Raw genomic sequence first — 17,476 nt, 5'->3', positions numbered from 1 at the left:
ACTAAGCAGAATATACTGTAATATAATAATCTGTTTTCCACTGCAAAACATATACAAGACAGTCTTCAAATATTTGTTCTTAAAACATGTGGAATGTCCTGGATCCATGAAGCTATTCACTGTAAGCCATAAAAAATAGGTTTGGTTTAGAGATGAAAGTGGCTGGAGGCTGTGACCCACAGGGACTCAGAAGGAAACACTTAGAAAATAGAGACAGATTGAATCCCCAGTGCTCTCTCCTGAGAGGAAGCATGGTTGGAAAGTTTCAAACCCATTAAAGTTAAACAAATTGAAAAGCCCTATCTGAGAGGAAACATAGTACTATGTTTATTTTTCCATCATAAATCTGAAACCTAAAAGATTTCCTGAGGTTCTCAGGTATTGTTCATGCTTATAATGGAGATCTGTTTTTAGAAAGTGTAATTCATGTATTTAATCCAAACTGTTTGATGAAAAACACCCTGCATAAGCATTCAGGAAGCTAAAGGCTATTGTATACCTGTATCACACATTGTTTGGATAAGAGCAGGCCTACAGTGCAAGGAATCTCTTTGTGAAACTCTCTCACTCTAAAATATAGGGTCTAATTCTCTCCCTATTTATGCTGCTGGAGGAATTCCACTGAATTAGTGAAGACATGAGTAACCAGTCATAATAAAAAGACAATCTTCAAGCTGAGTGTGAAACTACAGAAGTGCAAGGCTAATTGTGACCAGAGATTTATAATGCTGGCCTGAGTCAAGGGCAAGCCACTGCAGACCCAGTGTAATTTAGCAAAACTGATTAGTCAATGTATTTTAGGTTTTGCTCCTCACTAGGGAACTGCTGCTCTGAACTCCTTATCAGAAGTGTGTGTGTGATGTTATGGATGTTGAAAAGCATCTGTTTGACTAATGAACAAACTGCAACTAACACCAGAGATCAATTTAAATGAGAAAAAATACTTGAAAGCAGTGGAATATTTTTCATTAGATTTATTGCTATAAAAATTTAGCAGTACAGTTGGTCAAGTGACAGAGCTGAGGAATGTTTGCTGTTGTAGTCTAAGGCTCAGTGTAGGTGCTTAAGAAGACAGAAATGTGAGCATTGAATAACCATGACCTGACATTTTGGAGAAACCCTGAATCTTCTGGAAAGAGTGTGTTGATATTGCCCATTTAGTGATTTCATACCATTTGTGCTCATTTTTCAAACTTCTTTTCAACTTTCCTTTATGGAAGCTATTGTCTATTAATCCTATGCAGTATTTGCCACCTGATTTACTCTGCATTCTCCATTTTTCTGCAATAAAATCATTGCTTATTTCAGAGAAACAGCAGACTGACATTCGTCATGCTTTGGCACTCCACTCTCATAGAGAATTTCTACTCCAGCAATATGCTTTTCAAAAATTTAATCGCATTTCTGTTTCTCAAGTAAGCCACAAGTTAAGTAAGATCTATTTGACAACCTGTTTTGTTCTGTAGTGTTGAATTGTCAATGATCAACACGTCAGCTGAAGAAAAGGAAACACTGGAACACGCTGTCCCACATCAATTTTAAGTTCCATACATTTAAGCTCATATCAGCATTTGGCTTGCTGAAAAAGATGGCTAACCTTACCTCAGGACTTTTTTTCTGCCACACACAGAGTTGTTGGAATGGTTGAGCTTTCTACCACAGTCTCTTGAGCATGACAATATTCTCCAGTTTTTAGTAGACTGTTGTTCTTACCAAAGGCAGTATTTCCACTGTGGCTTTCTTTTTTTGTAAGTAATTTTGTTTACAAATGCATCTTTATGTTTGTTTCTTTCTAGGCAGGGATGAGGTCCCGAAACCAAGGTGGAGAAAGCTCGTCTAACGGGCACTTCTCCAGTTCCAAGCCTGTCATCAGCCACGCAGAGAATGAAAAACTTCAGGAGGATGCCAAGAAAAAGAACAAACCTCATCGGAAGGAAGATGAGGTCATGGTTTCAGCAACTGTCAAACGGCACTCAAAATCACCTGGTCCTAGTGAGAGAAAGAACAAGAAGTCCATAGAGCTTTCTAAAGAAGACTTGATAAAACTGCTCAGTATAATGGAAGGAGAATTGCAGGTAAATTAAACATCTTCTAAACTATGTTCCTATCTATTTTTAGGTTGTCCAAAGAGCACAGGGCTCAACTAACGGGAACATCCGTATTTAAGGCAAAGGACCACAAGGAGAGAGCAGTGGTAGTTGGTGTTTAACAGTCATAGTTTTAAGTGATGCTTTATTTACCACTGCAGCTACCCAAGCAAGATAAATTATAAACACCTGTCAAAGAAACACCTGACAAAAAATGTGGATCTGCAGGTGGAATCAGTGGTGGGTGGGAAGAAGGGAGGGAGGAAGACAAGTAAATATAGGGAATGTAATTGCAATCATTATTGAAAATATTCAGGAGGCCAATATACAAGTCAGGAATACTGAAAATGGACTCAGGATGTCCCCTGGAACTTCTGCATATTTAGATGTTGCTGAGACCTCAGCCAAAGCTCTGCCTGTCCTGTCTGATTTCTGGAGTCCGGTGCTTTGCACATTCCTTGCCTTTCAAAGATCCATTAGTTTTATTTCTTGGAGTAGTGCTTGCTTGAAAGCTTTCTCAGGTGTCCTGGTTTGCATGTTAATTCAGCCCAGTAGTAAGTCCCTGATGGCAGTCAGCCTGATTTTGCACTTAACTTGTCCCCAAATGTCTGTCCAGTTTTGAGATTCTCTTTAATGCTAATACATCATTGAACTCTCTGTAGTGTGAGCCTCCAGAGAATTTCAAAATAAGAAGCTGAAATGTGGTATTTCAAAAAGTCAATATGAAGACCTGTGGCTTTTCAAAACTTATCCCCTTTTGTGGTAGGACTGCTTTTCAAATTCATACACTCTTTTGGTTGTACTTTAGTGACCTTTTTCACTGAACCTATGGACAAGCAGAAAAAAGCCACCTGAGCTGTGTGAAACATTTAGTCTTAATCCCTTTATTCCAATTAACCATCACTATTTAGCTTTTCATAGAAGGCTTTACTTTTCCCCTGAAACCCACATTCATAACATTATTACTTTAATGTTGAATTTGTTACCATCTTATCTGATTGCAAAAAGCAATTGTTCTGCTAATTTCTTTGGTACATGAGTCATCATAGCACAATTCTGAGATTCCATCTTACTAAGTATCATTAAGTATCACTTTTTCTGCACATAATTCACCTCTAGTTTGTCAGAAACTACTGTCAAGTTACAAGAAGTATGCATTCAAAATAAATAATTGGTTCAAAGACAGAGAATAGTCATTTTACAATGAAAATCTACAGGGAAAAAATGGAAGAAAATATGTTGAATGCAATTTTGCAGAGGAAAAAAGAAATTACCATTGCAGAAAAGTAACCATTTTTATTGTCCTTCATTTTACTTTATTCAAAATCTTGTCTATGTAATTTCCTTAGAGATGGAGCTAGGATGCAGCTTCTGTGGTGAACAGAGCCAAACCTCAATAGACATGTATCATGCTCAAGATTTGCCCTGAAGTCACCTTTGTGGGCTGGAAAGGCGAGGTGAAGAAAGTCACTAATGTTTCCTGTGTGGCAATAAATGTGGTCTTTATTGCTTGAGTAATTCTCCTGTTCTTCACCATAGTCTTTTACTTTATGGGGTATTTACACAACCTTGGAAGGACTGCCCACGTTCTCATTATCCTTATGGGGATGATGGGGATAGATCCTGGACAATACTTTTAGGGGTTTTCATACACACAGACCCCAAAGAGATGTTAGGCACTGCTGAAGCTTCCTGGCATGACAGGAGGGAATGGGGATACCCACCCTGGTAGGTGTAGAGTGCATCTGCTCTTCTGCTCCTTGCATCCAGGCAAGGAAGAGAGTAATTATTTTTAATCCACACAAGTTTTTAATTTAATGTCAAACCCCCCATTTTAGTTATTTCCCTGGTACCTGTGTTGACCCATTTCTGAAGTGGGCAAGCTACAGCACTTTGGCTTGAGATGAGAGCCTGGCTTTAACACGACAAAGGAAGATGAGCCAAGGAAGGCTGCAGCCAAAGTAAATACTCTGGTATTACCTCCTGGCTGTCACAGTGACCTAATGCACTGAGTCATTTCATGGCTTTTTATTTTCAGATATTTTCAGACATCTCTGGTGGCTGGCTGGCATTTTGTTGGACTGACAAATCACACTGAGGTTTACTTTGAAGCCATTTCAATACTGGCAAAGCAAACATTATCTAGGCACATGTAAGAGGAATTTGTTTTGAGAATAGCATCAGGCTGTACCTGTAGGGAGATGCATTATTTTCTGAATTAAAAAAATGGGATAAAATACCATAATTGTTTACTCAGGCATGAGCAGGGGGCATCTTATGCCTGTACCACCAGGGTGACACTGCCTTGGGAACAGTGAACTAAGCCATGGGAGGTAACTTGTGACAGTGAGGTTAAGTGGGGTTAGCAGGGTAAACTTGTAATGCATTCATATGCATCATGTGCTTAGTTCACTACTCACATCATCTGAAAACATAGACCCACACCACATTTATCTTGGTATCAATCTTGAGCACTTACATCACAACTTGATGCCCCAGCTCTTAATTTTGAGGTCAGACATGCCAGAAAACCATGGAGAGATGTCCTGGAAATGATGTTTATGTCTTCATTTTTACCTTGATTGGTTTTCAGAATTATAATATCCTCAGGTAGCTTGCTTGTGCTTTAGCTTCTAGAACCAAGTTGGACTCAGCTGTGCCTGCCTTCATGTTTCCTGTCTGGACCCTGTACACTTACTGAATATAGAGAAGGAAATCTTTTCATAAACATCTGAGGTCACCATATAGCCTATGCCTTATTTTGTAAGAAAACAAAAGGGAAGAAAAAGTTTACAGAAGCTGTGGTGATGAGAATGTGTCCCAATATACATGGCAGGAGAGCTCTTAAGTACAGTCTCTCTGAAGGAGAGTGGGAAGGAAATGAACTGATGACAGGGACTTATTTTAATGGCCCTACAGCTCAGTGGAATGTATTTTCTCTTGTGAAATCTAACTGCTCACATAAAAAAAGTAGTGATTACATGGTCTTTAAACCCATATTGAACATATAGTGGCAAAAAAATCCATGAAGGATTGCTTCCTCTACCTGGAAAAAAAATCCAATTTTTAAATACTGTAAAGCTGATTTGAAAAGAAGACTTCAAATACCGGTAGAATAAATTGGACCATGAAGGCATGGCATTAATTTGCCTGGTTGTTGCAGTGATTTCAATCAAACCCACATGTGAATATTATTAATTACAGAGCAAGACAGGCACTGTGGATCTTTTCAATGATGATATAATACTATCTGTGGTTCACAGATTTTTGTCCAATGGCCTATGTATTTGTCCTGGCAGGAACACATTCCCTTTCTGTATGGTTTCTGAGCAGCAGCCATTAATCTTCAGCAATACCACCACTGATTTTCAACATTTCCTGATTGGGAGCCCAAAGGAAATGAGGAGGAGGATTCCTACATGTTTACGACTCACTATTTATTGCATGTTTGGGGAAAAAACCCACAATAATAAAAGTATATTTATAAAGACAGCATCCCACTACAAATCATTAGGTTTTTCAAGGAAAATAATTCCTTATCCAGATTCTGTGCCTACTGCTGGAGGACAATTTAGGATTGGGAGACAGTTTCCTGTATTTCACACCAATTCAAAAAGGAGCAACTTTTCCACTCAAGGCCCTTATTATCGTCCATGTTTTATTGCATTTCTCCAGTGCCAATGTGGCATTCATCCCCCACAGCTCAGACCCTCATTCCTGTCGAGGTCCCTTGCATGCTTTAGGGCTGAGGAAATGTTTCCTGAGAGCCTGGCACTGCTGAGGAGCAGAGCTCCTCAAAGCCATGCAGCCATGGGGTGTAAAGGAAATGCATGTGCAGTTGTCAGCTGCACATTTCCTCTGCTGCAGACCTGAGGGTGCAGATGAGCAATATGTGAAATGTGATGTCCTGGGGAACAGCATGTGCAATATACAAGGGATGTATAAATTAATCACAAGACACAGTTCTGACAAGTCCTCAGACTTCCAAATGGTCTAATGAAACACTGGGTTTGGTTTGATATTTGAAGGGAAACACTGTGTAGCAGATATTCAGATGCAAACCTATTTATAGAGCATCCCTGGTTCAAAGGGAGAGACCAAATCACTCTGCTGCAAAAGAAATCCCTTCCTTACAAGTATTTCATCAAGACTGCATTTAATGTTTCATTTGAGCGCTTACAGAAGGTGCCAGAGCATTATCTTGTTGAAGGGCAGCTATGGGAGGCTGGTAGCTGAAACGAGACAGTCGTGGGGGAAGGAGCTCTCTCATCCAACAGGAGGAGACAGGAGGAGCTCACCCTCAGGTGGGCTGCAAGACTTTCTTCTCAACCTGGGAGGAATCAGGGAAAGGTTAGCAGAGGACTCTGTTTTGTGCTCTCTGGTAAGGTCCTTATGAAACACTTTGGTGTCAGTGACTGCACATCCTGCCACCAGGAAAATCCTTGCTCTTAACACAGCAAGGGTATAGGTGATAAACTACTCCTTGCATTTTAACATTTTAACATCTTTTTCCTAAGATCTAAATTTCCCTATTCCCTTTTCTTCCATTCTTTATTTTTCTAGTTGTGACCTTTTTTCTTACTCTACCTTTTTGCCACTTGCCAGCTCAGGCTTTCCTCGTGCTTATACTGCAGATGCGTTGACTGACCTGAGAATTCTGCAGATAAAATTGTAGAAGATCTACTGTATATAAAATCCCATCATCTAATTTTTTAGGCAAATGCTTCCTTTAACCTTTGTTGTTAACTTAGTAAACCGTGTTTTAAGATAAGGTGGGTTGACTACTTTGACTAGTTCTATTGGAAAACAGCCCCAGAAATTAAAATCTTTAATGTTTATCTGATTTCTCCCTTTTAATTTCTGAAGCAATTTTGTCTAGTGAAACCTTTATGGAACTCTGCTGTACAGTGATCCTGCTTTGAAAGCCCACCTCTCTCCCTCCTGCCTTTAATGCCTGATGTGTTTGTAGACAGCAGTCTTGCATCCTCTGAGCCTTTGTATTTGCTGTGCTGCCCTACCCTACCGCATCTTTTCTGTTTCCTCTGGCAAAATAGGCTCTCCATGTCCTCATCTCCCTCTGAGCAGCAGCAGTCACACCCTGGGTTCCCCTTCTTGGTGTCTGTGGCTGGAACTGCACGTGGTGCTTGCTGTAGGAGAGAGCTCCCTATGCCTTGTGCATCTGGATTCATTTTTGCCTTTCTCTTCAGGCATTACTCAGCCTTTCCATCCCTTGTCACTCTGACTGGTGACTCAGAGAATTTGACTCTGTAGCTGTTGTTATGATGTTTTTCTCTCTGTCTCTTTTTCCTCTTGCTGCAATGTGTTAACTTGCAGGTAATGCCTCAAACTGCTTTTGTATTGACTCTTCCAAGATATTGTAACCCCATTGGGAGAGCCACCTAGTTGTTTAGTTACAAACACTGTACAAACCTCTATATTTTTCTTCAGTGCCTTTTTTTATACTCTTGCATTAATATTAATAAATATGGATCTGCCTGAAGGCTCAAGCAAGGAATGTGGGATAGATAGGTGGGTAGAAATCAGATGTGTTTCTTGTGCAGGTACAGAAATCAGAAGAGAAACCTGGGTCAAGTTGCCTTGGCACCAGAGAAAGCAGTGAAGAGAAGGAGTTTTCAAATGGTCCTTAGCAAAATAGCACAGATTAAGAAGCAGGAGATGAGCCAAGGCAGAAAGAATAGGTGAAGCCAGAGAAAGGTACATGCAGGGTATCTGTGAAGTCTTGGTGATTAAATTGAAACAATTTAGGATTTATGAGCGTATCATCGATGAAATACAAATTCCCCACAGGGAAAAACCTTGGCAAGTACAGAGCTACAGGGAAAAAGAGAAGATAGGGTTAATGTGAGGAGGGAGATGTGACTTAAGCAGAATGGAATGAGGGGAAAGAGGCTGGGCAATAGAAGAAAAAGAGTGTAAGCAAAAGGGGAGTACAACAGAGATAAATGGAGCCAAGCTAGACAAACAGAAAGTGGGCACACAAAAGGCAAGAAAATGAAGGGATAAATGGCATCCACAGTGTAGCAAAATAAGAGCCTAAAAACAAACCCTAAAAATGTCTGGCACATCAGTAAATGAGTTAAAAAATTGTCTCCTCTCTTACTGACCCCTTGTTTGTTTGTGTTTTTCTGGTGAAGAATGCTTTCGCAGTACAAAAAAAAAAAGTTTGCAGACCACAGATGCTCTCTTCTATTTTTATTGAATAATTTATAACCAGAGATTAATTTTGTGCAGGATACTGTTATAGTTATTTTTATTATATATAGAATAGAATAGTTTATTTTCTGTAGCTTGCATTTGCTGCTGTGCAAAGTGCAGAACATACCATAGGAGGTAAGAAGAATTTGTCTAGCAAGTCCCAAAATCATCAATTTTAAAATAGAACCTGGCTGTTTTGTGAGAGGAAAAAACCTCAAAAAACAAAGGGAAGACAGTGTACTGAAATATAGTTAAATTGTGCTACTTAGGCAATTTTCTGCTCCATCTGAAATAAGGGGCAGAGGTACTATCAACTCTAGGTATGATAGCCATCCATCTCTTTGGTACTAAAACTGCTTTAGAATTACATGTATGCTTTTCAAAGTAATGATCCTCAGTAAAATGCCACTGTCACAGGACAGCTGTAGGCTGAAAACCTCTTTCACAAAAATATCTTAACATCCTTCTCTAGTGTTGCCTGAGCTGTACTTAACAGAGCTGTGTTAGTTAGGCTTGAAGGATCAGAAGAGAGGAATAACTGGCAAGTGTCTCTGACCCACTGAACAAGTTATCTAGAGTGGAAGGAAGAGTAGGAACAGCTTGGGTTTTTTTTTTTTTTCCCCCAAAATTTTTGTTCTTCTCTGCAAAACAGAACAGAATTGCCCACAACCAGCTTTTTAGTTCTGGTCTTTTTCCAAACTGGTCCTCTCTTGCAAACTTTTAAAAATTTGTTTTAAATAATGATATAAATTGACTATTTATTTTTCTTTTTCTTTACATTTGCTTACCAGAAATTGTATATTCAGTGCAACAGCAATGGAGAAGTTCGTATCTCTTCTCATTCTTCTTGAACGTTCACTCTGTGGGAGAGCACATGGCCGATCATTTTGCAATCAATGTTAAATGCATGAGCTTTCTGGCTTTAAAATATCTGGGATTCTTTGGAGAGCTTGCAATGAGCATATGTCTTATGTGTCAGAATGCTGTCCAGTACTCTGAGTCACCAGTTGTTAATTTAACATTGCAGTGGTAGATGAACCTGTTTTTATTAACTTTGCTGCCCCAGTTCTTTTATTAAGTTTTTGTCTGTTGTCCTCTAGCTGAGGGTCAGATAAGCTCTTGAGAGCAAAACAGATTATTTTTCATCCAAAAAAAGCTTTAATAAATGCAAATATAAATCTTTACATAATAATTGTCATAACATGGCTGAGAAAATGTCTTGTTTCTAGGGTTAAAGGCTCCACCTATTGGTTGACTAAAGTGAGAGAAATGTAACATTTTCACATAGAAAACTGCAGGTCCTACTGAGCATCCCGTGTCTTGCCACATCTTACAAAATTGCTGCCTTGAGAGTTTGCATGATGTCCAAAATGAAGTAAACTCTGACTTATTTCAGAGGGTTGGGCAGATGTGGCACCCAAAATGATGCACAGCTGAGGGCGGCACTATGAAAGGAAGTCCTTTCCTGAGACAGGAAGGGTTTGGATCTTGCAAGTGATGTTTTTCTTATCCTGGAAATTATTGGTTTTCTTTGCAAAAATTTATCATCAACTCTTCCATGCCAGAAAAAATGAGTGGAACTGAACTCACTCAAATACAGTTGCATGATAACTTCCAGACATTTGTCACCTTCAAGTTTAAACAAATCAGAAACAGAAATATTGATGTGAATATGAAACCCCAGTTCTCCAATATTGGCTTGGGCAATCTCAGCAGTTCAGGTAAAACAGCATTTTGAAGGGCTTCAGAGTCATTCTTGGAAATGCAGTGGGAGAACAGAGAGGGGAAAGGATGTCCCCAGGTGGGGCTTGGGGAGCACAAAGGGAAAAACAGACACTGGGGGGAATCAGGGGGATTTTGGAGACAGCTGAGGGCATCAAGGGCACGGCTGGGAGCTCTCACTGCGCCTTTCACTGCCCACCCACCCTCGCTGCTTCCCAGTCGGAGTTTGGCCACTTCCCTCATTTCCTCTGACAACTCCTCCATTCAATTAACTGGTTGTGCTGGTGAGTGCTTGCTGTACTGCAGCCCTACTGTTCTTGCCCATTCATCAGCCACCAGTAACTTGGATGCACATTGTGCAGCACAGAGTACTCAAAAACATCTCCTTGAAGCCAACAAAATGCTTGGACTAGAGAAAGTTGTGTATACAGTTTATTACACATGTACACAGACTTAGGTCTGTTAGTGTCCCATGTGCTCCTGTCTCCACAAAGGAGGCAGAAGGAATGCCTCTGACTTCATCATCCTGCTGGTTACAGCCCTGCTGGCTCCAGCTTGTCTTGCTCCATCCTGCTCCTTGTGTGCTTGTTCCTTCCAGAAGGCAGTAAGATCACTGTGGGAAAAAAAAAAGCCAGGGCTGATTTGTTCCTCTTGGAGACAGGGTACTCACAGCAGCTGCTTGAAGTGCATCCCTGAAATTCAAGTCAGAGCACCTAGTTTCAGATGCTTCTGTTCTTTGTACTGCCTATGTAGCACTTGCAAAGAGCGATTTAGACAAGATGAGTTAATGAAGATACTTTTTAGTTTCAAATTAATTGCAACAAATTGGAAGATAGTACAGAAGAACCTGTACATGGAGGAAATAAAATATAAAAAATGGGGGAATATTAATAGGAGAACACTGATATTGATGTCAGAGTCCCATATTTCTTGTAGGATTCACAGCATATCTAGATCTTCTATGTACTTGGAAATTAAATCTCATTCATGAGAAATATTATTTCCTTTATGGAATGGAAACTGGAGCATGGTGGGGTTAATTTTATGTGTGAAGCATAAGAAAGAGGTTCATGATCCATGGGCCTCTTGTGTCTTGGTCCAGACTTACTAATAGGGCCAGATGATAAGAGAAGGAAGAGGAAAATAAATGCTTTTCCTGTTATTGCCCTTTCATTAGTCATTTTTTTTTTCCTTCTAAAGCTTGTAACAGATCTCAAAATAAGTTCTGGTTACAAAAGGAGCATGGCAGCTTGATGGCCAGTTGGATCAGCCTGTGGTTTCTGCTTGCTGCTGGGCTTCAGGCCATGTGAAAAATGTTATACAGTTAATGTTGGCTAAGACAAAAACTCTGTGACTGGATAGAGCAAACCCAAACCAGTGGGCTTAGCCATGGTGAGGCATTGCTGGAGCATGTAGAACATATCCCAACATGCAGAGTCATGCACATAACTTGACAGTGACCTCTTGCCCTGGTGTCTGTGTGCTGACTGGATCATGACACTGTAATTCTATATGCTGCAGTAACTGCCCCACGGCTTGATAACATCAAGCAAAGCACTCTTTCAGTGTGAAAAGACAAGACAGGGTATCCCAGACCATAATAATTCTGAAAACATCAAGCAGTGTGGAGTTAATACTTCTCAGGGTCTTGCCATGGGAATTTTGCTGGCTGTGGCCCAGACTACAGATAATTAATTATGTCAGTGAAAGGCTCTGGTGGCCTGTTTTCTTCAGAAAAAAGTGACATCATCCATGGAGCGCTCTGGCAATAAAGCAGAACAAAGCTGTGTGGGCAGGAAATAACAGACAGATGTCTTCTAGTGCTCATTTGATCTGTTTCAAGGCTTGCTGGAAGAAGTAATACATTGCTCAGTGCTGCTTCTCCTCAGCTCTGCAATCTTTAGCAGGGACTTTTTCAAACAGAAGAGGCCAAATTAATCTCTGATGTAATTCTTCTGGAGCCACTTCAGAAGATTTATGCAGTGGCTGAGCTAGTCTATCATGTGCCTCTTCTCCAGTATTGATTTTAGAAGAGCTTTCTGAGCTATCACAAGATAAAGCACCATAAAATTAAATACACTGTAGAGCTCCAAAGGCATCATACAAGGCCAGAAAGTTCTGCACAGTGTGGAGAAAACAGGGCAGTTCTGTTTAATATCCTCAGGGTCATGAGGGATCATTTGTATTTCTGGATATATATTTCACTTACCCTTTGTACAAAATCAACAATGGTCACTTTTCATCACTGAAGCAATCTCTACCTCCAGAGTACATTGTGTACCTAGACTTGAATACGGAAAAGTTAAAAGAAATTCATGCAAATGAAATCCACAGTTTCAAGTATCAGGAAATTAAGCTAAGATGAAAGGTGTAAAAAAAACTTTGCTGTATATAAAATCTTCCTTGCAAAAAACCCCGATATATTCATGTTGCTGGTGCAGCCTTTGACTCGAGTGTGGAGTTTTGGTGCCACAACATAAGAAAGATATAAAGCTATTAGACATGTCCTAAAGACAGCTGTGAAGATGGTGAAGGGTTCAGAGGGGAAACCATAGAGCAGCTGGAGTTCCTTGGTTTGCTCGGTCTGGAGGAGACTGAGGGGTGACTCTCATCACAGTCTACAGCTTCCTTGTGAGGGGAAGAGGAGGGGCAGGCACTGATCTCTTCTCTGTGGTGACAGTGACAGGATCCAAGGGAATGACCTGAAGTTGTGTCAGGGGAAGCTTAGGCTGGATCTCAGGAAAAGGTTTTTTCACCCAGAGGGTCTTTGGGCACTGGAACAGGCTCCCCAGGGGAGTGGTCACAGCACCAGTCAGACAGAACTCAACAAGTGCTTGGACAATGCTCTCAGGCAAGGGTGTGACTCTCAGAGCTGTCCTGTGCAGGGCCAGGATTTGGATTTGATGTTCTCTGTGGTCCCTTCCAACTCAGGACTTTCTATGGTTCTATGATTTTATGTAATTAGCCAGCATTTTACATGGCTAGCATCACTTGAGTGAGTGATACAAACAAGGCTACTTCAGATACCTGGTGTAGGAGAAAAAAAATATTTACTCAGTTTTGGCAAAAAGATCTTTGTGTGATGCAATATGCAATAGAGCATCTAACCTCCCTGCTTTGAAACATGCTTTGTACAATAGAAGGGCTAGAGTGAGCAATCAGGCCTAAAACAAAAGTGTCATTCCAGCTGTCAGGAGTAGTTTTTATTACATTCTGTATGCATATTTATAGTATCATGAGACAAAATTAAGAAAGTACACTTTCCTTTTAATTATTTTTGTTTCCTCCTAAGATAAGAATGAAGGGAAGCTATTAGTCTTAAAGAGGGACTAGTGGATTAGTGTTAGGAAAGATTTTCAGATACAGGTGTTGGAGTGCCCCTGCCTGAAGGTGCTTGCTTTCATTAAAATCAACTAACCAAGCTAGTGATATCCACTTTCTGAAGTCCCTAATGGCACTTTTCAGAAATGAGGCTATTCCTGCCCTGGTGGAACACATCATGTTCTGGATAGCACGGAAAGCAGTGTGAGAACATTCTCCTGATCTCCCTCTGGATGCCTTGAGTGTGATGTTTATTAACTCTAGGTGAAATATTTGTAAAGCCTACTGGCATTTAGGAAATCAGTCCCTGGTAAGACCCCAACATTACATGGATAACCTGTGACCTTATCTAGTTTCGGATGCTGAACAGAGCAGCTGTTGTGCTATAAATAACCTGAACTGTGAGCAACGCAAGGAACAACAACACAAGTACAAGTAAAGGTTCCTGTCTGTGGTTTCATAGCTTTTTTTTTGTCATTAATCACTGGCAAGAAAAATACAGCTTCATAAATATTAAACATCTGCTACTTAGTGCACTTCCTTGTGTAGGTATAATAAAGCGTCTCCATAACCAGAAAAGAAATATTCAAAAGCTGGAAATATCAGGTTGCTAAAAAATTACATAATTGCATTTCTTGTAAACGCTACTCCTGCTCCCGAATCTTCAAAACTTCTTTCAGCTAATTAAGAGGATTGTTGTCACGTTACTGAAATATTGAGATTTCTCTAAAGTAGTTAGGTGTAAAGTAGTTAGATGCCTCCAGATGGGGAGCTATGAAGGTAATATGTACCAATAACTGATTTTGAGAGAGACAAACTATGAATTTGCAGGGAGGCTACTTAGGGAAAAAAATCAGGAGAAGAGTTTAGGACATGTACTGGCAAATGATCTTGAGTTGGGTTTTACTCCTAGCTGACAGTGATTACTTCGACTCCATTCAACCCATCTTGAATACAATAGAATTTTCCCCCCGATTTACTAGATGCCTTACACGAAATGAGTTTGATCAGTTCAGTCCCATTTCCCAGGTGACAAATGGCCTGTGGCAAAAATTCCCCGTTTAGTGGGTGCTGAGTTTTGTCAGCAGGCTCATGGGAGAGGCCAAAGACTGTGGGAATGGGGAGAGAGGGCTGTAGTAAATTGGCAGGGCAGGGCACGAGGAAGAAGCACGTCTGAACGCCCAGCTCGTGGAACAGTCTTTCCATTGACCAAGAATCTGGTTGCTAGGCTGCCAGACCCCTTTTACAAGCAGCAGAGTCATGCTATTGTTTCCTAAATGGTTTCAATTTTATGCAGGAACCTCTTTACATCCTTTCTATATCTTTTAAATATTTTACTAGGCATGTAGTAAAGCGAGGTTTGGAACACGGCCCCCTGTTCTGCTCAAGTCGGTGAGCAAAACAAAGTCCTTCTACTTTATTCTGCCAAAAAAGGGAGTGTTTCAGGGTGAGGAGTGGGCTCACGTCAGCCTTCCATCTGGGCAAGCAGTGTGCACTCATGACAGAAGGGGAGCATTGTCTTGGCTTTCCCAGGTAGTAATGTAGACCCCATCTCTTTGGTAAGTGCACTCATGAGTGGGGAATAGAGGGGAGGGAAAGGAGAGCAGGCAAAACTTTGTGGGACAGCAGTGCTCCACAGCACCTCAGGGCCTCCATGAGCGTGCTCAAGAACTGAGGTCATCAGCCTTTAGATTTTCAGTAACCATAAAACAAGCTTAGACACAGTTCAACTTTACAGTTCTTCTATCAGCAGGAGCAACCAAAGGAGTTAAATGAATGCATCTTTAATCTGTCTTTATTGCTCCTACTGCTTAGAGAATTTGGAAAAGTATCTTTATTTTTAATGGAAAAGTATCTTTATTTTCAAGAACTCACAATCTTAACGGTATAGACAGAAAGGTAGCTCAGTGTTTTCTGTAGGACAATTGAAGGAATGAAAAACCAAAAAAGTAAATTTTTAAAACGCCGTATTTTGACTTTAAAGAGCTTCTCTGACTAATTGCAGTCTTCTGGACTCTTGCAAATAAGTCTCATTGTGTTACAAGCTGTTGCAATACGCAGTCTTCTCAAGCCTGGATGCTCTTTCTCATCACAGCACCAACAAAACAAAACAAAAGCAGGACTTGAGAGATGATTTTCCTGTGCCAAACATCATGTTCCTTCTACCAAAACAGCTAAAAACTGTTCTCTGGGATTTATATGCAAGTTTACTGGCAGTTTGAAATATCTTCCTTGTGTTTGTCTCCTAGCTCATGATTTACACAAAACAGGATTGTGCTTTGGGGAAAGAGAGGCACCAGCAGTAGATGTCCATCAGTAGAAACAGTTTGCCAGCAAAGTCCCCTCTTCTTAGCTTGGGACCCCCACTTTGAGCCTCTCATGCTCAATGGTATGCTACTGCAAAATTCACAGGTATGAATTTTGAAGTAGCCCCAGTGCTCCTCGGCAGTATTATTCTGACTTGTTTTCTGAAAATGGTCTGTTTCCTGCAGATCGCTATACATTGGAAGAAAGCATCTCTATCTGACCTCTCTTCTAGTTGTTTCAGGGGAAAATTGGTCATCTGGAGAAATATGAAATCACAAGATACACAGGCATGCTGTTTCAGCTCCTTCCCCCTATATTACCCCAAGGAGTTTCAGAGACTAACTGGAATTCACAGACCCCGAGGCTGATGATGTTGCCCGGATATTTCTCTGACCTAGGTTAGCTGCCCTTCAGAATCTCCCAGTGATGGAGCTTGTTTCTGACCAAATAAAAGCAAATTTGTCTCCAGTTTATTATTAGCATTAGGTTCCCTTTTTGGTCCAATGCTTCCTAGCAACCTGTGTGTCTGTCATTTGTTTTTCACAAGCCGTTATCACAACTGAAACAAAGTACTCGGCCAATTAACTGATACCCTTGAAAAGATAAGGACAGGAGAAATGGCTGAGCCCAGAAAAGGCAAAAGGCAGCCTGCCCCATTACTGCCATCCAAATCCCCAGGGCCAGCAGAGTGCAGGGTGCCCAAGAAGGGAACAGGACAGGGCAGCTGACTGTGCCCCTGGGCATGGTGCCACCCAGCCTGATCCTGGGCTGGGTACCCTCCCCACGGGCTGCAGCAAGGGCTGCTCAGGGCTGACTGTTCCCTTGGAGCCAGGTGTGTCACTGCTCCCAATTAAAGATGAAGCAATGAATGGGTTTTTTTCTTCAAAGTTCTGAACTGAGCTTGGGCACCTATTTTCCTTCTTGGGCTGTCAGCTCCTCCATTCAGCATCATCCACTCCCCTGGCTTGGCTTCCTCTGGCTTGACTTCCTCTGGCTTTTGGGGGACCCAAACCTGCAGCATCCAGAAGCCTTTCTCAGTGAGCAGGGACATTCTTAGCTGTTCCAGGGACTCCTATTCCTACTCCCTTGTGCTAAAGTTGCTCCATTTTAACAGTGAGTGATGACAGACTAATGAGCCCCGAAGGAAAGTCAGGCAGTGCACGACTGAACAGGGGCTGGGGCACTTGCTGGGCAGAGCAGCTGCCTGCACAGCTATTTCTGTATCAAATAACCATTGCAGGGGCTGGAGTCCAGCTTTTTGCTCTGCCTACTCACAGTGTTAAATCCCCAATCCTGAGCTGCCTCTGTCTGCTCTGCCCAGCCCTGCCAGTGTTTAATTATACCATCCAGGGCCCAACAGCCCCAACCTGAGAGAATGAACTCATCCTCCTCCCCTCCCAAACAGGCTCTGAGCTGTGCCTGTCCCTGAGGAACAGGCACAAAGCTTTGTGTGCTCAGAATCAAAACAAAAAACCATTTCAACATGATTGGTTGTGTCCCTCGGTGCAGAGGGCAGAAGGGAGCCGCTCCCCCATCCCCATCCCTCTGTGTTGGTGCTCCCTGCGCACAGAGCTCTCCCTGAGCACCACTGTGGCACAGGGCCCCTGCTGGGAAGCACACAGCGGGATACCAAATTAGTTCATTGGGACAGGATGAACCTCATGGCCTCAGAACTGCCTCTTCCTAAAAGGGGACAACACATCATAAAACCTGGATATTCAGGAACCCCTCCATTCTCCCATGCTATCCTATTGGACTTTTTAAAGGCTTTTTCTTTAATAAAGAAGCACTGGCCTCATGGTGATAAAGACACTAAGACATCT

General features: G+C 41.4%; 1 protein-coding gene across 5 annotated transcripts in view; it reads left to right on the top strand.

Moving 5' to 3' along the window:
• Positions 1 to 17,476, top strand: part of FILIP1 (filamin A interacting protein 1) — a 101,291-nt gene that overhangs the window by 40,035 nt on the left and 43,780 nt on the right. For all 5 annotated transcript variants that reach the window (XM_084201811.1, XM_084201814.1, XM_084201810.1 and 2 more), the window contains one exon: positions 1,797 to 2,075. In XM_084201811.1, coding sequence (XP_084057937.1) covers positions 1,803 to 2,075 — 273 coding nt within the window. In that variant the 5' untranslated portion in view covers positions 1,797 to 1,802. The remainder of the gene's footprint in view (positions 1 to 1,796; positions 2,076 to 17,476) is intronic.

Source organism: Fringilla coelebs, assembly GCF_963513975.1.
Source record: "Fringilla coelebs genome assembly, chromosome: 3".
Classification (NCBI taxonomy): domain Eukaryota; kingdom Metazoa; phylum Chordata; class Aves; order Passeriformes; family Fringillidae; genus Fringilla; species Fringilla coelebs.
Note: the sequence above shows the minus strand (reverse complement) of the source record. Positions and strands in the feature narration are given on the sequence as shown.